The 24,531-nt window shown below is 37.8% G+C and overlaps 2 protein-coding genes across 5 annotated transcripts in view; one reads left to right on the top strand and one right to left on the bottom strand.

The window, feature by feature from the left end:
- On the bottom strand, positions 1 to 4,652 carry GSKIP (GSK3B interacting protein). Of its 3 annotated transcripts, none has more exons than XM_061463940.1 (3): positions 4,516 to 4,652; positions 2,443 to 2,701; positions 1 to 1,836 (listed from the first exon to the last, which is right to left on the bottom strand). In XM_061463940.1, exons 2-3 carry the CDS (start codon positions 2,698 to 2,700, stop codon positions 1,675 to 1,677), a joined length of 420 nt encoding a protein of 139 aa, XP_061319924.1. In that variant the 5' UTR covers position 2,701; positions 4,516 to 4,652; the 3' UTR covers positions 1 to 1,674. The 3 variants fall into 3 exon arrangements, with proteins under 3 accessions (XP_061319924.1, XP_061319923.1, XP_061319922.1); XM_061463939.1 differs by having other exon boundaries at positions 4,501 to 4,634; XM_061463938.1 differs by lacking the exon at positions 4,516 to 4,652 and adding an exon at positions 3,671 to 3,842.
- Positions 4,410 to 24,531, top strand: part of ATG2B (autophagy related 2B) — a 46,838-nt gene continuing 26,716 nt past the window's right edge. For both annotated transcript variants that reach the window (XM_061463937.1, XM_061463936.1), the window contains exons 1-14: positions 4,410 to 4,614; positions 8,193 to 8,355; positions 10,255 to 10,407; positions 13,267 to 13,369; positions 14,714 to 14,876; positions 15,378 to 15,557; positions 18,186 to 18,282; positions 19,310 to 19,492; positions 20,161 to 20,315; positions 21,003 to 21,114; positions 21,272 to 21,533; positions 22,420 to 22,570; positions 23,073 to 23,165; positions 23,324 to 23,512. In XM_061463937.1, the coding sequence (XP_061319921.1) occupies positions 4,453 to 4,614; positions 8,193 to 8,355; positions 10,255 to 10,407; positions 13,267 to 13,369; positions 14,714 to 14,876; positions 15,378 to 15,557; positions 18,186 to 18,282; positions 19,310 to 19,492; positions 20,161 to 20,315; positions 21,003 to 21,114; positions 21,272 to 21,533; positions 22,420 to 22,570; positions 23,073 to 23,165; positions 23,324 to 23,512 (2,166 nt within the window). In that variant the 5' untranslated portion in view covers positions 4,410 to 4,452. The remainder of the gene's footprint in view (positions 4,615 to 8,192; positions 8,356 to 10,254; positions 10,408 to 13,266; positions 13,370 to 14,713; positions 14,877 to 15,377; positions 15,558 to 18,185; positions 18,283 to 19,309; positions 19,493 to 20,160; positions 20,316 to 21,002; positions 21,115 to 21,271; positions 21,534 to 22,419; positions 22,571 to 23,072; positions 23,166 to 23,323; positions 23,513 to 24,531) is intronic.

The following is a 24,531-nucleotide window of genomic DNA, read 5'->3' as shown; positions in this document are numbered from 1 at the left end:
TTTACTTATTTAATGCTTTAGTTACTGAAATTCATCAAGTAAATTAGTTGCACGGAAAAATATTCAAATATAAATTTGAGTACATTCTCCTCACAGAGGACTAACCACATACCACATACCTGTGTGCAAAAGAGAGCCTATGAACAATTTTTACAGCATGGAAGCATACCCTAGGGCAGAGGATTAATATCAGAAGTTTCAACCTAAAATGATAACAAGCTCTGGAAAGCAGAAGCACTAACTACAGTTATCTTGTCAGTCACAGCTGTACATCACTACCCCAAAGCTACTACAAAACCACTACAAGGCTTCTCCAATTAACACAAATAACCCTTAGCAGGTAGAAGACAATATAGCTCTACTGAAGTCACTGGAATCTGTGACTTCATGAAAACTGATGTATCTCTAAGTGTGGCCCCAAAAAGCTACTGCACCTACCTGTTACAAAAGCATGGTGGGATTATTTAAATAAATATGCACAAATACTGAATAATACAAGAATACAAAAAGTATGATAATCACAGAATGTTAGTTCAACAGTATTTCTAACCAACTGTAATTTTAAAAAGTCTACCATTCAGTACATACTTGAAAAGTTACAGCAGAACAATAGATTCATAAAGAGATTTGTACCAGTTTGCAAGTAGAAAATACAAGTTATCTCTTCCAGTTTGTATTAGTCTTAGCAAATTTCATACCGCCTTTGGTTTCAAACCAATACAATGCAATTAAAATTACAGTGCTTACATAGTATTCATTAGGAGAGGACGCTGTACAATTGAAGGATAAAATGTGAAAAACAGGAGTACCAAAGTACTGTATTATAGAAAGTAAAGGCTGAAGCAAAAATACTCTTCGATATATCCTGTACATCATGTAAACACACATTCAGAGTAGTAAACAGGCTAAAATGTCTTGCAAGCCTCCCAGTTACAATATAACATACATATATATAGCATATATAACACCATATTTAGGAAAGGTAGCCCATTACATCCAAACTCTGTGCTTAACTCTTGCAATTCAGACAATACATTCATATATTAGCAGTACATCTCATTTATTATTTGGAAATTGCTGGTTGCTATAGACGAGGACTGATCAGATAAAACTGAAGCTTGCTTTTAACTCAAATACTGTCACTATATAAGCAATGTTTGACTGTTGAAGAACCATCTTTCTTGTTAACAAATGTGCAGCAAATTAAGCTGAAATTCTGTTCTTTGCAGAACAGTAGTTTTCCCAATTATTTTTCATTATTTGGGTAGAGCAAGTAGTTAGCTTCTATTTTAAAGAGCAGATATGAAAAACTATCAGTAAGCACAAACACAAAAATTAATACTTGTATATTAAACATTCACTCTCTTTTTTTAAAGTTTGGATAGTAACTCTGAAAAGAGACCAAATTTTTTGAAGGTTGTAAGAAGCAACCTGCTCACATACAACAAAAAAGTAAAATTAAGAAATGCTTGTTATTTATCAAAGGGGCTTTTAATAGCACTGTGATATATGCAAATCCATTGTAGCAAAATGTTACAGAGTATTACTAGCATGAATGGGATATTAATGTAAAAAATGAAGCTTAAGATGCTTGTGATTACGTTTGTAAGAAAGATCTCGGAGCCTCATATTAACAGTTCTTTCTAGATGAAAACTTCCTTGCATGTGGGTAAATCACAACTGACTGTCTTTCTTCAAAGCTTCTAGTCTTTGTAGTAATGCATTCCCAAACACCTCTCGATATGCAGGGCTGAGAGAGTCCAGTAAGGAGTAGACAGTTTCATGGTATGGAGTTTGCAATCTGTCATCAGCCTGATCAAAATCATAAGCTACTACCTGCAACAAAGAAATAACTGGTTAAATTTCTGTGGTTAGGATTTCCTTGCCATGGGAAATAGGTATCACAACATTTAATTTTGCTAGTCAGGGTAGTACAGTAACGTAAAAACAAAAGATACTGGATTCAGATCGCAATCTGAGCTTTCTACAATGTGGCTGAGTGGCAACACAGTATTTAGACAGTTTCAGATATCTTTTGTCCAAAACTCAGAATATTAGTAACATTTATCATTATGACCTTTGAAGAGAAGTTGTTCATCTACATGATGGCATAAAAAATACAAATGATGCAAAAAGAGTTGTATACATGCTGTATTACCAACTTAACTGGGTATCCGAGAAACCCCAAAACTGACATGCGCCTGTAACAAATTGCTGCTTCAATTTTTGTGTCTCAAATAAATGCCTGGGTTTTCACGAGTTTCCCTCTTGCTTTGTTGTAAGTAACTAATTAAAGTTCTACTTGCTAGGAGAAAACATGTAGAACAGGCTGTAACAAAAGTACAAGAGGAATATGTATGCTGATGTATTTTTCTAAGCATCTTTTGAACACAATCATTGTTCAAAACAGAGGCTTAAGAAATTTTAAACAAATTAGCTTACCCTGAGTCCTGCTTCGGTGAGCTCCAGGCAGTATCTGTTCCTTTCCCTGGTTTCCACATTGATATATGCCACATCCTCAGCACAAGGAAGGGTTTTCGAGACAAACATGTTGCTGACAGCGAACAGAACATCATTCACAACAGCTTCAGCTTCTAGTCTCATATCTTTCACATCTGTTCCTTCAAATTCTCTATAATCAGGATCCTCTTCAAACTCTGTGTTATTAGGCAACTCCACAGGACTGCAATTGGTCTCCATTCTGCATATGGAAACATTTATTTTAGATTTATTATACCACTATACTCAATATATATTAACACTGTAAAACAAAGAGACATATCTTAAACAGACATATTTAACACTGTCCAAAAAAGGAAAATACAGACACAGTGACTTCTGGAACTCATGACAGTCCAGAGAACTCAAACCCAAGATGAACAAGCTGAGAACAAGTGCTAAAGAAAGTTACATTAGCATGTAGAAGCAGTATCAGTATTGCTGAAGTTGCTTCTTATGCAACTAACTCACATGGTGTTGTATAAGACTGTTATGATTCAGCAGTAATTAATTCTGCATTTTGCTGATCCAGAACGCAGTAGCCTGGAAAAACTAAAATCAATTGCTGTAAAAAATAAAAACCTATTGGTGAATTTTAGAAAAACTTAGAACAAAGTCTGTTCTCAGAGAGTATAGACACGTAAACACCAGCTTTCTGCTCAGAGTCACAATTCTCCTATTCAGCTTTTATGCACAACTGTCAATACATTTCCCCTTTGTGAGGGACTGTTGTTACTAAGAAGGGACAGACTCTTCGGGTGTGACCACCGCGAATCCAGCATTAGGCTTCTCAGGTACCAGTGTGGCCAGAAGGCCTCAGCCAACCTACCCGCAAGGAAGCCTGCCCCAGCACCGGGGAAAGCTCCTTGGGAAGCGGCCCTGAGTGCTCTGGTAGCTGCTGCCAGGATAGAAAAGGAGCTGGCTATAACCGATCTGCAACACGCAAGACGTTCGATGCATGAGATTTATCATTCCCTAACAAATACCACCTTGGATCTACACATATATTCCGAAGACTGAAGGCAACAGGGGAGCTGGCCACCGATCTCCGCAGTTTCTCATTAGCAGCGAATCACTCTGATTCACTGACAGCAGAACAGCCATAGATCACGCCTGCACCGCTGCCCCGAGGAGCGCGGCCAGGAGCGCCGCGTCCCGGGAGCATACCTACCAGCGCCGGCGGCAGGCAGTCGAGGCACTGCCGTCCGACGTCAGAAGGCTCTGCTCCGCCCTGAGATGCGCTGCCCGCGGAGAGCAGCCCGCCCCGCCGCTTTCCTCAGGGCTGCTCACCAGAGAGGCGGCCCCAGCCGCCACCGGTCAACAGAGCGATCCCGGCGACACCCACCAGCGGAGGCCCCTCCAATGCAACACCCATCACTCCCCACCGCCTGCGATCACTTCCTCCCCCGCCTCCTCCTCTCGGTAACGCCATTTCCGTGAGGACGTCACGGTGCCGGTGACGGCGTTTGGTGGGAGGCGGGGGGTACGCGGAGAGGAAGGAGGCAAACAGCCTAGCGCGGTTCAGGTCGGCCGTCTTCGCCGGCGGTGCAGAGCTGACGCGGTTGGGGCGTGATTCTGCTCGTTCACTAGCCCCCTTCCCGCTTAGCGCTGCGTCTCGTTGCGCAGAGCGTGGCCGCGGCGGCCCTCTCCGCATTCCCGGGCTGCCGAGAAGATGGCGGCGACGGTGTCCGAGTGAGGATGGAGCTACCTGTCGGCGCCTCTTCTCCCTGAGGGGAGGCAGTGCCGCCCCGCCGGTGGTGTGAGGGGCGGCTGGGGGGGGGGGGGCAGGCGTCGCCTGGCAGCAGGAAGCTCCTGGGGTGACTCGCGCTGGGGGGGGGGGGGCGGAGGCTGGGCCTGGCGGCTCCTGCTCACCTCTGTCTGTCCGCCCGCCGGAGGGGTCAGCTCCGGCCCCGGCCCTCTGCCTGCCCCCGCGGCCCCCGGCGCTCAGCCGCCATGCCGTGGCCTTTCTCGGAGTCCATCAAGAAGAGGGCCTGCAGGTACCTGCTGCAGAGGTACCTGGGCCACTTCTTGCAGGAAAAGCTCAGCCTAGAGCAGCTCAGTCTGGATCTCTACCAAGGCACCGGCTCCTTGACGCAGGTCCCTCTGGATAAGTGGGTAAGAGATGCTGTCGCCTCACCCCCTCGGTTCCTCCTGCATCTGAGGGACCAGCTGATTCCCTGCCCCCCGCTACCACCCTCTTTATTTTCAGTACCCAGCCTCCTTTATGTAAAAAGTTAGAGCCATAATTAGCATTTCATCCATAATTCTTCTCTGTTATCCTAGCTTTTTAAAAAAGGGGAAAAAAAAATCTAGGCATTTACTGCAGACATGTTTTTCAAGTCACACTTTTTGTTATTTTTAAGTATAAGAAAGGAAACAAAAAAAGAAAAGGCAGTAGCTGCTGATATTTGGGGGAGAAAGAGCTACTGTAGCGCAAACTACCAGAAATTGCTGCTGTAGTTACTGAGGAGTATGTTTACTGACTACATACGATGATGATAACATGAAGTAATCTTGTGCTGTCTGTGCTTTATCTTCATCTTGGAGGTATCTCGGTTCTTATTGACAGTGTTATACTGAGCTTAGTCCACCTAGATATCTTAAAAATTGTACCTAGTCTTGCAATGGTGAAAATACTTGACAAATGTAAAGCTGTTTTTAGCTGGAGTTTGATTAGCAGATGGGCTGTCGTGCTTTGAACCAGCTGAAACTTTTTTTCAGTCCTCGTGTGTGTTTTTATATCTGTGTATGTGTGTGCGTCTGTGCACACACAGTTCTGCATACTTTCAGCCTACTGTAGTAATCCAAAGGTCAGTGTCCGTGTTTGTAATATTTCATGAAGTTCCTTGGGTTAATTACCGATGTTACCGAATTCTACCTGCCGGTCAAGTGACTGTCATGAGGAGCCCTGAGCGGTGCTGTGAGTCAGTCATTGACTTCGAGGGTAGCACAGATGATGAGCTGGGTACACAGGCTTATTGCTTTAGAGAGTACTTTCAAAACACATTTTTACTATACTATGTTCTGGTATTAGGCCATGCTGCTACATTTTTAACATACTTGGGAGAATGTGATGTTTTCAAATAATGCTTTTCCAGTTCATGATGCAAAAATATGTGTGAAAGTGGCAGGAGACATAGGTCTGCAGAAATACTCAATATTACTGCTAGTTTAGTGTGGTGTTTTTTTCGTTGTTTGCTTGTTTGTTTTCGTCTTTTCTTTGCTGGCTGTGTGCAACTTGTTTTCCGAGGCAGGCAGTAAGGCTGTCTTGCTTGAATTGAATTATTATGCCCTCTAGTGGGTATCGCCCCACTCTTCATAGTCAAAGTGACATCGTTTAAAATGTGAAAACTTTGGAACAGTACCAGTTATGGACCAGTACTAAATGAACAGTTAATTATGTGATTAAACAGTGATAGTGATTAAATGTGTATACAATAATGTTCAGGTTATCTTCCCCATTCGTAGATCATAATTTTTCGCTTGTAAACAATGACATGTTTGAGGTTCTCTGCATGTGACTTTCTCATGAATGACAGATTGCAAAAACAAATGTCATGGAAGTACTACAGCTCTTTCACCCTCCCCTCACCACCCCCACTAGTCACTGTAAGCTTGTTCTCTATGAATCACCAGGATGACTGTATTTTTACACATTTTCTTGTATATTTTTGTCAGTACTAATGTTCATCTTAACATTGTAGGTATTTTAGCCAACACTGTATGTGTTTATAGATCCTAGAGATATGTAGGAATACCTGGGATTATTACTGTAACCTCTTTGCTTCTTGGGACCTGGGCTGTCTAGAAAAATCAAAATGTAACCCATGATTGTGGCTGAAATTTAATACACATTGAATAGTTCTTTTGTTACTAGCATTGTCTTGATTTCCACCTGGAGACTTTCAGTCAGTAGTGTGGGAACAAGTCCTGTCAGGAGTATTGTGTTCAGTTTTAAAATTTCATTTGGAATGCTCTAATTGCTGCTTTCAAGGAACAACTGGCTTGTTTATAAAGTAATTTAGCTATAAGAATACTTGATTTTTGCTTTTAGATAGTAAATGTCTATTAAAAAATGAGTGGATTAAAATACATTCATTTTTATTGCCATATATGTTAGTAGCAAAAAGACATGAATCAGATTTATTTAAAATATGGTAACTGGCTTATTTCTTGCTGTAGGAACCTTTACAAATTATTTTGTAAAGGTTCAAGTAATTTAAATGAATGTCTGATATTTTCAGATGCAGGTTTCATGCGAAATATATGTGTTTTTTTTTTTTGCCTTATGCTATTACTGCACCTTTAATTCTTATATTTAGCTCAAAACCAAGTTTAATGAAACTGAATCTCGATTATTGATTCTTATATTTCCCAGCAGAACTGCTTCTGGTTTGGTTTCTTTAAAGTTGGTGTCTTTTTCTGCTGCTTGAGTGGACTTTGGAACAGAAACTAGAAAAACTGAACATGGAAGCAAACAAAATTCTAACAGCAAAGTTATTAAGAGCATAAGCAGAGCAACAAGTTAGCATGATGAGAAAGTTGCACCTGGAGACATAGGAATGAAAAATGTTTTCTGAAAACCTTTTTTTGGCAATTTTTATTTGTAAACTATTCTATATAATTAGAACAACATTTTAAATATAATTAAAATGGACAACTCCCCCCCCAAATTTACAATGTCAATTATATGCATTTTCTTAGGTAAAATCTGTGGCCCTGTTCAACGCAGGAAGGTTGTATTAGAAAGTTCCATTGAACAAATTTAGTGTGTAGTTTAGGTTGTTTCTTCTTATCTTAAAGCAGCCTAGGTAGTTCTTGTTCAATAATTTCAGTTTTAACTGCATTTTTGAATTGGGGCTCAAACAGGTTTCAGGGGTTTGCTTTTTTTTTTTTTTCCCCCCAACATAAGTGTGAAGAATATGTTTCCTCTGTATGGATGTTATGAAATCTATGTAATGTGAGTCTTTTCTGAGGATAGTGGAAAACTTCTCTAATAAATTTCACTTAGTCTGTATGACACTGAGGGCAACTTGCTTGTAGTTTTATTTCTAATGTCACTATTAAGGATTGGATGAGCCGAACAGTCTGTGTAGAATATTTGTCTGTTCACTGAGCTTTGATTTTTAAATTAGTGCTCAACATTGAACACAATAAACTGTGATTTAGAAATGGAAAGTATGTTATACAGAAAGATGTGAATAAATGGTTGTGTTCCAGTGCCAGAGAGAAATGTACCATGAATATTATATTGAAATTACATGCTAGCAAGTTACTCTTGCCACAGAAACCAGATGCTTTTTAGGTTTTTGCTGTCAGTCTGTTCAGCTTTCCTCAAGTACTGCCAGAGGAGCAACAGATTAACTATGTCAGTACCATAGTATTTGTAACAGTAAGCTAGCAGGGTTCTTTTTTTTTTGGTGTGGTTTTTTTTGTTTTGTTTTTTTTTTTTTGTATGGTACAAAAATACATCTTATACAGAGAGCAACCACAGAGAAATCTGTATTATGCTGAAAGCCAAGTCATTAATGCAAAATAAATGACAATGGAATCAAAATACTTGAAAATGGCTAATTTATTGTCTTTCTGACTACCATTTGTTTTCGTAGCCTCAATATATTTTACTTGTTGCATGCAAAGCTATGGATGTGTATATTATTATTGTTATTATTATTATTATCATCTTATTCTAGTGTCTTAATGAGATCCTGGAGTCTGCAGATGCACCTCTGGAAGTCACAGATGGATTTATCCAATCAATTTCTTTATCTGTTCCATGGGGGTCATTGCTACAGGATAACTGTGCATTAGAAGTAAAAGGATTAGAGATGGTCTTCAGGCCAAGACCAAGGCTTGGTAGGCTTATTTTTTAATTTTCAAAAAGGAGATTCTTTACATTTTTTTTAGAGGCAAAATGCTACACTTGCTTTAGTCAGTTCTTAGCGTTATTTAAAATGCCACTTAATTTGCACAAATTAATGATAGAGAATATGTTAAAAAAAGAAACTTTCAGGTGTTGTCAGTCAGTTGCTTGTCAAGTGTTTATCAAATGGTTGCTGTTCTGTTAAATAAAATGTTTATAATGTTCTTACTGTTGTATCTCTTCTCCCAGACTGTTCAGACATACTGAAATGAAAATAATACTGTGTGGCAGTTTTTGTTAGCTAGGATTTTTGGGAATTGTATGCCAATTGCTGTTAGTCAACATCAATAGCTGTCTGTTTGATGGCAGTAACATAGCACAATAGTGAAAGAGGATGGAGGGGGGTAACAGTGAGATTCTTTCTTTGGCAACTTTAGGGTAAAAGATGCATCATCTTCTATATTTGGAGAACAACTAATACTATTTGTCTATCACAGTCTGAAATAACGACTTTTAAGTACTCTAAATACTGTCTTTGATTATAGTGCTTAGAGGATTGGCTGAACTCTTCTAGGTTGTCTGCATCAGTATGAGTTTAACTGATCCAGTTTAGATTGTCCTGGTGATAAATTTTCATTGACTATCAAGCCTCCATAAATCGTTAAGATGTGTTGTTACAACACGTGTGGGACATTTAGTACAATTTTAGTGTGTAGAAAATTTTTATTGAATGTCTGAAGGATTTTGTTTTCCTGTAGTATAGAGAAGATGGAAGAAAACACCTCTTAAATGGATCATAAAAAGAGGAAAAAATGCATAAACTCTATTTTCCATCTTTTGCAAGTTACCTTAAATAACTTGCTTATATTTACTCTGCATTTCATTCTTGTTTGTTTAACTGGAATTACATTTTGAGCTATCTTACTCTTTGATGTAAAGAAATGATGAAAGAATGTTATATTAGGAGGAAGCTTTACTTACTCACACCCGTTTAGTCCTCTTTGATGTGCAAGGTTTTATAATACAGTAAGCAAAACCTACAGTGCTGAGTTTATCACACTTCTATAGCCACATGGATGTTTCCAGACCTGGATGCTAAACTGGAATGTTTTGCCTGTTAACATGTTAGTATATGTGCTAGTTTTATGTTTATTTGCCTATACTAGAGTGTTGCAGTTGAATTCAATTAACCTTTCTAATCCAGTATTATACAGTATTTGCTCACAATGGGTTTGGCGTTAGCTGGTAGGAATGCACTGTCAATTTAGTTAATCTGACTGCTAAAACACTTTCAGCTTATTATGTGATGCGCTGTCACATTTTGTTGTGATCTACTTATCATGTCTGGTCTGTGTTAGACATTTAAAAAGTGTTTTAGTATGCTAAGATAATAACTTAAACCTTGTTTAGTCTTTTCCATCTAGGGTATGTTTCAACTGGAATAAGAAACTTTAAAAGAATTCTTGGGGGGGGGGGGCGGTGTTGTTGTTGGTGTAAATTCTTTGATTTCTTTTTGCCAATTATGCCTATAAAATCATGCCAACATAATAAAAGTACTTCAGAAGCTATTCACTTAAACCAGTGCAAAAGATTGGTTACACTAAGTCCTTGGTTTATCTTGTTTATATTGAGTCTTCAAATACGAGAGTCTAAGAAATAAAATCTAAATATATTAAAGTAATTTTATAGTAGTACAGTGTATAAAGAGAAATTGTAGCTAAATTTAAAGTTTGATTTCTTACTAAGCTGTTGAAATTCTTTTCTGGATATGCCAAATGTTTTTGGTTGTTTTCTTGTTTGTTTTTTGTTGTTGTGTTTTTTTTTTTTTTCTTTTTCCTTACTGTTTCAAAATGTTTGCAGTCAGATTTTTTAAGATTTCTTTTACTCTGCAGCATCTGGGTCTGAGCCTATGTATTGGTCAAGTTTTATGACCAGTAGTATGCAGCTTGCAAAAGAATGTCTTAGCCAGAAGTTGACAGATGAACAAGGAGAAGGGTCCCAGCCTTTTGAAGGACTTGAGAAATTTGCAGAAACTATTGAAACAGGTATGAAATAATTGAGATCTGAATGAACATTTGAGATTAAATGAATTTGTTGTGTCTCTGTTTTACAGAATGGCATCTCATTTGCCATAACTTCTCTCATGGATTTTTACTTGTTAGCATTACTTGTAAATTTAAACAGGAAGGCAGGACAATTGATTGTGCTTTTGAAGTGGGGGAGAAAAGTCCATTTACTTACTAAAATATGTGTATAATTCCATCAGTGGGCAGAATGAATCCTATTTCAGATCCAGGAGTTGTTTACACCTAGAACAATCTAGAACAAATCTAGCTAGAACAAATCTAGCTAAATCTGTGCTCGAGTGATGAGGTCCCATTAGTTTTGGAGGTGCCAATTAGTTCATTACACACACTTTGATTCTTAGTAGTGATGCTGTTGAGGGGGAAACAAAGAATGGGTTTTCACTTATTTTTACACAAAGCTGACCTGTTATGACATATGTATCTCAATAATCACACCATGCTGATCATCTAGTTCCAACCCACCTGCCATGGGCAGAGGGATGTCTTGCCCTAGACTGTGTCACCCAGGACTCTGTCCAGCCTGGCCTTGAATACTGCCAGGGATGGAGCGTTCACCACTTCTTTGGACAGCCTGTTCTAGTGCCTCACCACCCTCACAGTAAAGAGCTTCTTCCTTATATTTAATCTAAACTTCCACTGTTTAAGTTTAAACCCATTACCCCTTATCCTATTGCTGCAGTCCCTGATGTCTTCTGGCACCCTTATAGGCCCCCTCTAGATACTGGAAGGCTGCAATGAGGTCACCATGCAGCCTTCTCTTCTCCAGGCTGAACAGCCCCAACTTTCTCAGCCTGTCTTTATTCAGGAGGTGCTTGAGCCCCCTTATTATCCTTGTGTCCCTCCTCTGGACTTGCTCCAAGAGCTCCATGTCCTTCTTACGTTGAGGACACCAGAACGCCACATAGTACTCCATGTGAGGTATCACGAGAGCAGAGTAGAGGGGCAGGATCACCTCATTTGACCTGCTGGTCAAATTCCTTTTGGTGCAGCCCAGGTTACGGTTGGCTTTCTGGGCTGCAGGTGCACATTGCTGGCTCATCTTCATTTTCTCATCAACCAACACCCCCAAGTCCTTCTCTACAGGGCTGCTCTGAATCTCTTCTCTACCCAGCCTGTAGCTGTGACTGGGATTGCCCTGACCCGGGTGTAGGACCTCGCACTTAGCTTGGTTAAACTTAATAAGGTTGGCATCTGCCCACTTCACAAGTGTGTCAAGGTTCCTCTGGATGGCATTCCTTCCCTAAAGCATATCAACTGAACCATGCAGCTTGGTGTCATTGGCAAACTTGCTGAGGGTGCACTCAATCCCACTGTCCATGTCAGCGACAAAGATGTTGAACAGGATCGGTCCCAGCACCAACCCCTGAGGGACACCACTCATTACCGGTCTTCACTTGGACACTGAGCCATTGATTGCACCTCTTTGCATGCCTCCATCCAGCCAGTTCCTTATCCATTCGGTAGTCTGTCCATTGAATTTGTGTTAATACAGTTTAGAGACAAGGATGTCATGTGGGACTGTGTAAAACATTTTGCACAAGTCCAGATAGATGATGTCAGCTGCTTTGCCCTTATCTGTCAGTGCTGTAGCCCCATCATAGAAGGCCACCAAATTGACCAGGCATAGTTTGCCTTTAGTGAAGCCATGTTGGCTATCACCAAGCACCTTGTTGTTTTTCATGTGCCCTGGCATGGTTTCCAGGAGAATCTGCTCCAAGATTTTGCCAGGCACAGAGGTGAGACTGACTGGTCTGTAGTTCCCTGGGTTTTCCATTTTCCCCTTCTTGAAATGGGGGTTATGTTTCCCTTTTTTCAGGTGTTGGGAAGTTCACCTGACTGCCATGATTTTTCACATACGATGGCCAGTGGCTTAGCAGCTTTATTCGCCAGCTCCTTCAGGACCCGCAGATGGATTTCATTAGGTCATATGGACTTGCGTGTATTCAGGTTCCTAAGATGATCTTGAACCCAGTCCTCTCCTACAGTGGGCATGAGGTCTTCATTCTGACAGTCCCTGCATTTGTCTTCCAAGACCTGAATGGTGTGATCAGAGCACTTGCTGGTGGAGATTGAGGCAAAGAAGTAATTTAGAACCTCAGCCTTTTCCAAATCCAGGATAGCCAGATTTCCCATTTCCTTCTGGAGAGAACCCACATTATCCCTGCTTTCTTTTGTCTGCAACTTGCCTATAGAAGCCCTTCTTGTTCTTTGACATCCCTGGCTGGCCTTGTTTCTGACTGCGCCGTTATCTTTCCTGACCTGATCTCTAGCTTCCTGGACTTCCTGTATTCCAGCCCACCTGTCCTTGCTTCCACCTTCTCTAACCTAATCTTTTCTTCTGAGTTTTCTCGACAGCTCTTTATCCATCCATGGAGACCTCCTGGTGTTACGACCGCATTTTGCAGTTGAGAACGTGGTGCTGAAATGTCTGAGCTAAGGGAAGTGTTTGAAACCAGATATAGGAATAGAACTATTCAGCCAGCGTAGCATGGTGCTATAAGCAATGTGTAGGAGTTCAGATGAAATGGCCAATGAAGCAGGAACTTTTTTTGAGGATTGCCCACACTGAGCCATAAAAAAACTTGGCTTCTGTTGTGACTTGTTCAAATATCCATGCATTAAAGGTCCGTTGCAAGGTATGGGTGTACATATTGGACATTTAGTAGGCGTTTACATTATTTGATGTCTTGTTCCATTATTAAATTCTCTTCACACTGAAATAAATACTGAAAAATTAAAGAAAATGGAATACAGTTTTAAATTTGGTCATAAAAGTTGTTGTTGCTTGCATGATCTCTTTTTGTTTTTCCATTAAAGTTCTAAGAAGAGTGAAAGTTACCTTTTTAGATACTGTTCTGCGAATAGAACATGTGCCGGAAAACTCTAAAAGTGGAGCTGCACTTGAAATCAGAATCGAAAGGTAAACATTTTTTCTAATGTGTATCTTTTTTTTTTTCCTAAGGCACTTTTTGCTATTTCTTGTGCAATATATTTTACCCATGCACACACATTCTTAGTCCTTAGACACTAGCTCTTACCTCTTTTTATAATGCCAGTGAGCATTTTCTCCATTCAGCTTCCACTTAACATGTGTAAGCTAAAGGTATTTAACCATCAAATTACCAGAGTTCTGTTTTTTCCAAAGATAACTTAATAACTACTTCCAAAATTAATACAATTTCTCAGATGTTCAACCGCCAATGGATATTGTTGGCAGATCAGGCAATCCCTTTGATACACAAAAGGAACTGACCCTTTTGAGCAAGACACTAAATATTTTCAGAGACAATGATAGTCCTGAAAAAATAAAAAACCTGGAAGATTTTAGGTCCTCTGTGATCTTTGAGAAGAGCCCACATGTATTCTGTACTTACTTTGAATTTGAATACTGTACACATTCTTAAAGTTGGTGTTTTTTTGAGCTATGGGATAGTGTAGTCATACTTACTTTCAAAGTGTTGAAATCATTGCTAAATTAAATTGATTCTTACTGAAAAATGCAATTTAAATATATTTGTGTTTTAAAAATTTATAAACTTCAGGTTGTTACGTTCAGGAGAGATGTTAGTAAAATCGTAATTATTTTTCTTATGGAAGTCCAGTGCCAGAACAAAGTTCCTCTTCTGTTCTTTAAAAACTAGATTGAAGGAAACTGCTAAATAGCATGTTGTTTGATGTTTGTTACTATTTTTTATAGAAAGGTAGGTGTATTTTCCTACCGTAAATTTTATTATGTGGAGACTTGCATCTTTTTAGGAGTTTACTGTTTAGTCTGTATTTCAGTATTACAGTGTAAGAAATTTAATTTCACTGAAATTTTACAGGACTGGCACCTACTCTCTTAATTTCCATTTTTTATTTTGACAATATAACTTTCAAGTCCTTCTTTTATACCACAGAAAAATTTTAGACGGCAGATTTTTAGAAAAAAAAACATTTTTGGAGTGAGACTTGTGTGTGTCAGAATGGAAATGTGTGTATAGATGTGTTTGGTAGACTCCTTCACTTTGTGGTCAGATTAGATGTAAGTGCTGGGATATGTTCACACCGGAAGCATGTCGCAATTGTCCTGTAGTGCCCTGTAGAAAAGGTAAGATTTCCACCCATTCCAACAGAGCGGTGGTTCTCCTTTCAGGACAGTTATTGGCCTTGTAGATAGTCCGGAGAGAGAGAGAGTATGTACAAACTTGGAGGCTAAATGGCATGGTAAATGTAACAATTTACATGCACCTACCATCTTTATTTCTTTTCTTTTATTTCCTAGAACTACGTACTGCGATGAAACTGCAGATGAGTGCTCTGGAATTAATGTGCATCAGCCCACAGCTTTTGCTCATAAGTTACTGCAGCTCTCAGGCGTCTCTTTCTTCTGGGATGAGTTTCCTGCATCAGCAAAGTCCTCCCCAGTGTGTTCAGCCACACAGCTGGTAAAATTAAATACATTATATAAGAATGTACATTAATAAAGGATATACTTTATATATTTTTTATATATATAAAAGGTATAACATATATTTATATATTTATTCTGAAGGATAAAGAAATTCAGCTTCTTGAATCTGTGTTCAATAAATTTTGTAGTTGCTTCCTGTTTGATTTTGAGGGAAAAGGAAATGGAGACTTTAAAACTGAGTAAATTTTACCATGTGTTGTACTGGAATCTGGTTGCAACTTGAATGTGTAGAAGTCCTACAGTTCACTGTTCTGTGGGAACTTGCTCCACTTTTTTGCAAAGGTCTGTTTTACCTTTTACATTACTTGTTTCATTCACAATGATGTATACATGCTTTTAATGTCATTATGAAATCTATATTTGTGAAAAATGATCATTTGTGTTAAGATTATTTAAAATGCTTGTTGGTTTTGTTTATTTGTTCTTTTTTAAGAAATGGGATACATTCTTATTCCTTTCTCTGCAATGTTTTAAGGCAACTGAACCAAAGCTTTCACCTAGCTGGAATCCAAAAATCATTTATGAGCCACATCCACAATTAACAAGAAACTTGCCAGAAGTTACTCCTTCTGATCCTGTCCAGATCAGTAAGCTGATTGGTAGAATGGAGTTGAGTCTAACATTAAAGCAAAATGAAGTACTTCCTGGAGCTAAGGTTAGTCATGCTTTCCTGGTCTTTGACTAAATTAATAGTTACGTAGGAATTTTTATTTTTTTATTTTTTTTCCCTACTGCATACAATGGTAGGATTCTCAAGGGGAAAGAATCCCCTTATTTTTGTTGTAGATTCTCTACGTTTGAAACCAGTAAATATGTCTAATAAGACATCTTTATAGTGTCCAGACAAGTCAGGAGCACACTGAAATCTGGTAAAGTAGAATTCCTTTATGTTAGACTGAATTTATATATTGGAGTAACTCTTTAGAAGGTTGTTTTGTATTCATGATGCTCTGCTACTGTTCATTATAGTAGAAAAGTTTATTATGTCCAGCAATTTCTAGTCAATCTTTAACTTTTCTTGTTTATTCAGTTGAGTCCTCTGTAAAGTGAAATAACAGATTTTATGTGTTGTGAAATAGAAAAATGCTGTCTATTTCAAAAGTATGACTGGTTAATGCAGTTAACACCTTTAAATTAACTGATGTCCAGATGTTTCTAAAGATCAGATTATTTTTTTTTCAACTTTAATATCATTATATGTATTTTTTAAGTAGCCAAAAGAAACTATACAGGGCAAAACCAAGACTAATTTTTGTTCTATAGGAGATGTCAGTATAACAGAATGCAGAGCAGTGGTCTCTGCAAGCTGAGTACAGGCAAAACACTGTTGTCATACTAAATAACAGCAACATCTGAACTAGTGAATGGATGTAATGTTACGTAAAGTTAAAGAAGGACCTCTTTTTTTTTTTGATTTAGTGGGTAGAATTCATGCAGACTGGAAAGAGCAGAGATAAATTGCTTAGTCTAGGTTAAACTTTTAGTCTAAAAACTGTACTAGGTTGAAGAAATTTATTAGAGTAGGCATTACAAGCATGTAAACAAAATATAAGCTCATGTCAAGTGTGACATACTTCAGTAATTTAATTTTTTTTAATTTAATTTTTTTCCAACTCTTAGGATGGAAAAAATAGTAGGAAACAGTATACAGAACTTGATCATTTATTTTTCCCCACTTATGTAAATATTCCCTTCCAGTCTTTATGAGCAAAAGTATATTTTCATGTAAATTCAGTCCACTGAATGCCTTCGCTCCTCCCTTCCATGACTGTGGTGGGTTGACCTTGGCTGGCTGCCGTATACCCATCCAGCTGCTCTCACTCACACTTCTCGACAGGGGGAGAGAATGTGCTGAAAAGCTCAGAGATTGAGATAAAGATAATAATTTAGCGGTTACTGTCATGGGTACAGCAGCCTCAACTCAGGGAACATAGATTGAATTTATTGCGAATTAGAATAAAGTTGGATGATGAGAAACAAACTAAATCACCTTCCACTCACCAGTTTTAATTCCCAGGCACAGCTTCATTTCAGTGTTCCAAACTTCTATACTTCCTCACCAGCTTGAGCAGTGCAGGGAGGATGGAGAATTGAAGCATTGCAGCCAGTTTATATCAGTTCCTCTCTGCTGCTCCTTCCTCTTTGTGCTTTTCCTGTACTCTCATGTGGGTCCCTCTCATTGTGGTCCTTCACAAACTGGGGGTCCTTTCCACAGGTTAAAGTCCAGCAGGATAAATCTGCTGCTGCATGGGGTGCCCATGAATTATAGTTCCTGACAGGAGAACCTGCTTCTGTGAGGCTTTCTTTCCACGGACTGCAGCACCTGCCAGGAGCCTGCTCCTGTGCAGGCTCTCCACAGGCTAAAAGTTCCTTCAGGGCACATCTGCTTTGGCACCTGGAGCCCTTCTCCCCCTACTTCTTTCCTGACCTTGATGTTTGCGGGATTGTTTCTCTTACTGGTTTTAGCTCACTGCCCATGCAGCATTTTGCCTTCTTAAATACATTTTCACAGAGGCACCACCAGCTTTGCTGATGGGCTCAGCTGTGTCCTGTGGTGGGTCCATTACAGGGCTGGTTGGAGCCAGCTCTGCCTAGCACAGGGCAGACCCTGGTGCCTTAGTGCAGAGGCTGCATTTGCGCCATAGCCTGCTGCCAACACCTTTACACCTGCACCCAATACAGTGAATAATAAACACAAAGGGACCACTGTCTGGAAGTACAGGATTCTGGATTTGAGTCCTTAAAGGTAATTTTAACTTGAGTTGCTCTCAAAAGATAAGTGGCTGCCATCTCAAACCAATTAACTTCTATAAACATCCTACTCTTTATGAAGAAAGTATATTAATTTATTCATCCATATAAAAAATATGAGTCCAGTAGAGAATGTTTACAGTTTAAGGTCTACTTCAAAGGTGCTGACTTCAGTATTTTATAATTAATGCATAATACTAAGTTTATATTGTTGATTACTTCTAGAATTACTAACCAACTAGCAGATTAATGGTATTCTTGAATTTTCCTGTTAGGTGATTGTGTATTTATTTTAAGCTAATAAACTATCAGTGACACACCTGCGTTTGTCCTACCAAGCTACAGATTGGAAGCAATACACATTTAAGTTTCCAGCTGTTGCGTAGAAGATGGAAAATTCTGCTGGAATGGCTGTGTATCCTTGACAGCATCTAAATCTGCTATCAGAATAGTTGATTAAAAAGTTTTAAACAAAAATTCTTGAAGTGTTCTTGAAAGTGTTTGGTTGTTCTGTTTTTCTTTTCTTTTTTAGTTGGATGTAGATGGACAGATAGACTCTGTACATCTGTTTCTGTCGCCAAGGCAGGTACATCTTTTGTTGGACATGGTGGCAGCAATTGCTGGACCAGGTAAGTGAACATTCTGTAAATGTTACATATGTATTACAGTAGGCGAAAAATAAACTTTGCAAGATAAACAGGTTTCCTCAGGTCAAAAAATATTTGTGTTGGTAGATGATTATTAATTTCTATTTGAAACTAGCAAAGTAGTTTTATAGCTCCTCTTGAGTAAGACTATGATCAGTTTATTGACTTGCAAACTGTACATGCAGGTAATGAAAATTCAGGTAAAAATAAGGCTTGACAAGTGGCTATATAATAGAACAAGAAATGGGGAAACAGTAAGTGGAGAAAATCAGGAGCTCAAACGGTTCTGTCTCACAAGTTTGGTTCCTTCTCTGTCCTATGCTTTAGTGAAGGCAAAAAATATGTAGAACAGGTAGTAATTGTGTTCATTTGTCCACATTTGCAAAGTAATAGCAGTGTTTCAAATACTGCAGAAGCAGGACGTGGGTGTTTTGGTTTGTGTCAGATCCCTGTCCCCGGACTCTTCCCAATGTAACAACACTTTGATGAAAGTAGATAGTATATTTTTAAAAAGATTTGTCATGTCCTGGGTAAATGCTTAATACTCTTATAATGATACTGATATATTTTTTGTACTGGACTTCTTAATTCTTTTTGGATAACTGGAAAAGGGTCATGTATGTGTCATCTTCAAACTGATATTTTATTAATTCCTTAATAGCCATATCTTTCAGAGATTGTGCTGAGAAGGGAAATACTGTTGATATTATATGTGAATACATTTGCATATATGACCTTAAAACATTTTCTTCAGATTTGCAATTAATGAATGGTAGGGAGAGAGTAATCTCTTTTGGATAAGTCGAATCTTCAAAACAGCAGAATGCATGTATATCCAAATTTGACATACAAGAGATAAATATAGATATAGATATACATGCGCATATCTATACAGCAACAAGAGTTGGTTAATTTCAGGTTTTTTTTCTTTATTTTTCTTTGGGGTGCTGTTAAGGAAATTACAGTGGGCTTCTGTCCCTTTTTTTCTTTTATTTTTTTTTTATTTCAGAGAGCCTAAGCAGGATAGAATTATCAAGTAAAGATAGGAAGAACCGGCCAATGCAACAGGAAGATGAATATCGGATTCAGATGGAGTTGAAACGTTATTTAAGAAAAGAGTCTTTGTCAGCAGGGGCATCATCTGAGCAAAGCTTCTATGAGACAGAGAGTGCCAGAACGCCTTCCAGTCGTGGCAAGTATAAAAGATGATGTAGCAAAGCGAGTAGCCTGTTGTTAAGATTAAATAAATCAACTGTTTATCTTTTAATCTTAAGAATTTAAGTATCAAAAGATCTTTGATGTAGAATAACTGTACGCTTTAATTGTACTGTTGAATAAAAAATTAATACTTAGTTTAGGTATCAGGCTAGACTTGATTCAGTATTTCATTAAAACTGTTCAGTAATGTATATGTTGCTGTGTTAACACAGTAAATACACATGCCATGTAACATCATTTCAAATGCAAAATTGAGGAAATTAAATATAGAATAGTAGTTCCATTGCCCTCAAATTTGTGCTTTTATAATAATTTTTTTGTGATTGCTTTTAATGTGAAAATACAAACTGATTTGTCAACAGGCAAGTGGATGAATTTATAGAAATAATGCCAACTTGAATATTAAAATGGAATATTTAACTGGTTTAGTATTTATAAATTTTTAATTTTTTTTAAATAATCTCTGTCCATAGATACTCCTAGTTGAAGTGTCAAGAGAACTTGGAACTTCTGTAAATAATATATTTAGCTGCCTAATCTGTCTGGCAATTAGATTTCTGAACTTCTGAATACGTTTCTGTTAAAAGTAAAGTTTTTTTTTGTATTGGAAAATAACACTTTACTATCTGTGGTTCTTACTAGAAGAAGAAGTTTTCTTCTCAATGGCTGAAATGGACATGTCTCACAGCCTTTCCTCCCTTCCACCGCTTGGAGACCCTCCAACCATGGATCTAGACCTGTCTTTAACCAGTACATACACAACTACGCCAGCAGGTTCTCCACTGAGCACTACAGTGGTATAGTATTAACTACCTTTAAAATATTTTTCAAATGAGCACTTTTGTTTGCAACTGTTGCATAAATATTCTTTACAATATCAAGAACTATTGCAAAATTCTAGGACAGCTGAAAATGTTTAGTAATTCTGTTACGAGCGTCGTATTGGGAAATTTCTTGCCTGTTTGGTTACCAGGAAATGGAACGTATTTGTCTTCAAATGCCTTCAAGCTTATATAGGTTGCTTTATGGTTTATTTTCTTTTTAATAACTGCATGTTTGCCATCTGGACTTTCTTTTAATATGGACAACACAGGCAATGACAATAAAAAGTACAAAATTGTTCTATAACATTATTTCTGAAACAACATAAAAACTATACTGTCAATATTGCCATCTTTCCCAGATCTGTTACAACTCTAATGTTTTGGTTAATGAAAGCGCTGGGGAACAGTTCTGCTTTTTACAGAGAAACAGGAGACTAAGAGAGAGAGCAGCTTCTGCTTTAAAAACATGTGGGTGTAGACAATAGTAGAATTAGAAAGTGTAGCCCAAAGTAAATATCTGTGTTACTTAGTAGAGCACTAGTATGTCATGTAATGTTTATACATGTATTTTCTTTGTGTTCCTTTAACTTATTATTTATGTTTGGTCTAAAGTTTAACATCTACTTCTTGGATTTAACATCATATATATTTTTCTTTTAGCTTCAGCCAACTTGGGGTGATTTTCTTGATCGTAATAAACAAGAACTACAACCTCCAAGAGGTTCTTCACTGACAGCCAACATGGTTCATCAGGCTTCCTTAAGAAGGACATGTAAGTAAAAATGTTGATTTTCATTCTCCTCCTTAGATAATTTTGGAAACGATTTGCTATGCAGCAACTTGGCAAAAAGAAGTGAAAAACAAAAGTAAGATGATTTTATAAATGTGTTATTGCTGAAAAATTATGTGAACTTAATTTTGTATTTCAGCTATTCCATCCAGATCTGTTTCTGTGGATGAATCCAGACCTGAGCTTCTTTTTAGACTGGCAGTTGGAACTTTCTCAGTGTCTGTACTTCATATTGACCCTTTACCCCCACCTGAAAGTTCACTGAATCTTAACCCATTGACACCAATGGCTCGGGATTTCTTTACCCGAATAGAAAAGATTGAGCCAGTTAAGTTTTCAGCAGAAGATTTTCTGTCCTTCCGAGAAGTATTTGCAGAAGCTTGTTCTCATGATCACCTTAGGTATAACTTTGCTTATTAATAAATATAATTAACAAAAATATATTTTAAGTAAATTTGAATAAAGTAAGTTTATTTACATAGAAATTGTATCACTTAATATTTGAATTGCATTTGAATACTTCGTTAATTTCAAAATAGCCTTGAATTTTGACATCTGTTGTCCAAGACTTCTTAAAATAAAAACCCAAATGCATTAAAATCAACCTATCCCTTTTCAACAATAGATGAATTAAACTAGGTGCAGTTTCTACCTCAGAAATACAGAGTCAAGAATCATTAAGTAAATTATTTCTTCAGAAATAGCTGTATTTTACAGGATCATATTTATTCGAATATAGGGTTTTCTGCTTGAAAGAGCTGAGGGGTTTACTTGAATCAAAGTAGTATATCAGTAGCAATAAAAAGTACGTGTAAGCAGTACCATAAAGTTAGTTATCAGTTTTTTTTCCAGTTTTTACCATCCCCGTGCAGGGTATGAAGTAAAATTTTAAGGCTGTATATAGTTTCTTCCCTTATGCATGTGATTTTGACTGTTGAGGCATTTGACTTTTTCAGTGTCTATATAAAGATGCTAGATTCCCAGCTTTATGTGACTTGCACCTTAGGTTAGATATCTAAAGTGTTCTTTACAAATATCTCTACACGATCATTGTTGAATGTGTAACATAAGTGAGTTCCATTGTCATTGTTGCTAAAGGTGTTAGAAAATTATATAAAATGTTACAATTAGCTGTTATATTTACAAATCTATTAGAATTTTTACTTATTTTTGAAAAAAGTCAGTTTTATTCTGAAAAGGATTGTAGCGATCGTTTACGTATTTCAGTCTTGACTTTTCATAATTGTTTTATGCTACTTTTCATAAAGCATAATTTTAATAATTCAGATTTATAGGTACTGGCATTAAAGTGTCCCATGAACAAAGACAAAGGACTGCCTCTCGAAGTTTTAGTACTGATTTATCCATTGGGAATATGGAATTCCTGGAATGCCTTTTTTCTACTGACTCTCATTCCATTCAGCCTCTCTATACAGAGGTATGTAAAAAATACAGGGCGTTCCATAGAAAAGAAATGTTAATTGTATAACTGATAATACTAGATTTTAAAATGATTGCAATTTTTAATTTTCTTTTTATGTTATGGGTTTAAAATGTAACTTAATAGAGAAAAAATGTAACAAATAGAGAATCAAGTTTCTGTCATATCTGGCAGGAATAGTGTTAAGTAGCCAAAGTCCGCTAGTTTACTTCTCTTTTAAATATGCTCAGCGCAGTTTGGGTGTTAGAGTAGATGTTTTCCAAAAACCAACTGATGGAGTTGAGCAATGTGAGGGTTTCTTTTGGTGATGATTATTCTTCCAGCTATTTTAATGATCAGAGACATCCAGTACAGTGGCTGAACAAGTGGTTGGGCTGGGGCTCTGTTCACTGACTTGAATGTGGGTTGCTTACTGTCTGTTCTAGGTGAAACGTCATAGGTATCTTTTCCTGTGGCAACTCTTTTCTCCTTAAGTGTTTTTAACTCTCTTTTTCTGTAGCTGCTGATGTTTCATTCTGAAAAAGGAAATGATTCTCATGCTATGCCATGCCTTCAGCTTCATTATAAGCATTCAGATAATAGAGGACCTCAGGTAAGATGACACCAAGTTTCTGTATAACAGTCTTTGTCTAATTAATTTTAGCAGAAAGGTATCTTTCTTGTAAAACAGAGTCCTTAACTCCCAATTATTATAATTTATTTCACTGTATTGTTTTTAAGGATTTTAGTGCTTTTTCTGTTTTCTTTCAGGGTAGTCAAGGGAGACTCAGTTCTGTTCCACAGAAAGCAGAGTTACAAATAAAGTTAAGTCCAGTGTTTTGTGAGCTGGATATTAGTATTGTAGACAGATTAAATTCCTTGCTTCAACCACAGAAACTAACTACAGTGGAGATGATGGCATCTCACATGTATGCTTCTTACAACAAGCACATAAGCCTGGTAAGTTGAAAATGAAATTGATTAATAAACTTGCTGATTGTTTGCAGGAAGAAGGCCGGATGGCACTCTGCCTGAGGTTGCTAATTCTGATTGATGGGTGGTGGTTTTGTTTTGTTTGGTTTTAGTTTTTTATGGTTTGTGTGTGGTGGTGGTTGTCTGGTTGGGATTTTTTGTGGTTTTCCTTGGTTTTCGTTTTTTTTGGTGGTGTGGGGTATTTTTTGTTTGTTTGGTTTTGGGGGTGCTGAGCATGCAGGAGTTCCCTTCTGATACATAGCAGTAGCCATCTGATGTAAATAACTGATTTTGGATTCAGTGATTGCATGCTTGATAACAGACCTAAAAGCAATGGTAGCAGCTTCACGGACTGCATAAGTTCTCAGCTTCTTGCAGCAAGCAGAACTGGGCAAAAAAGAAGAGTCTTGAGTGATTGCTAATCCCTAATCCATCCCATCATGCAACAGTTTATATCAACAGTTGTTGACAATTCCATTTATATATTGAAATCTTTAGGTGTCGCAGTCAGCCCAGTTGCCTCTGCTGTGCCTTACCTGCTTTTGTAGTAGGTAGTAGAAAGGATGGGGAACATACGCATTGTGTTCTAGTGGCTGAGTACGAGCAGAAGTTGGAGCTTGTTAGTCTTGGTTCACGTTGTCAGTGGGATTTAAGTGTTAGTATATTTAGCACAATAACATTAAACTGAAGGGTTTTGTTTGGAATACATGAGGTAGGGTTAATGTAATTAACTGATTTTCTACACAGCTCAAATATCTTTGTGTAATTTTATTGTTGCTTTGATTGATTACGGAAAATTAGTATTCAAATCTTAAAGAATCCTCATTTAAGAAACTTGTAAAACTTCAATAATTTCTATCAATAAGGTTATGTTGTAAAAGTTAGATTTTTTTCAATGATGGTCAGCAGTAAGCTACACTCAGGGAGGTTTTGAATGACATGTCAGTGATAGGAGCTGAAAGCCGTGACTTAGTGAAAGGGGTAGATATGAGTGATAGTAGTTCCCT

This window comes from Pezoporus flaviventris, unplaced genomic scaffold (genome assembly GCF_033815535.1).
Source record: "Pezoporus flaviventris isolate CSIRO_AGI_PZ_B2104156 unplaced genomic scaffold, CSIRO_AGI_Pfla_v1 ptg000036l, whole genome shotgun sequence".
NCBI classification, from domain to species: Eukaryota; Metazoa; Chordata; class Aves; order Psittaciformes; family Psittacidae; genus Pezoporus; species Pezoporus flaviventris.
This window is presented reverse-complemented; position numbering and strand designations above follow the sequence as displayed.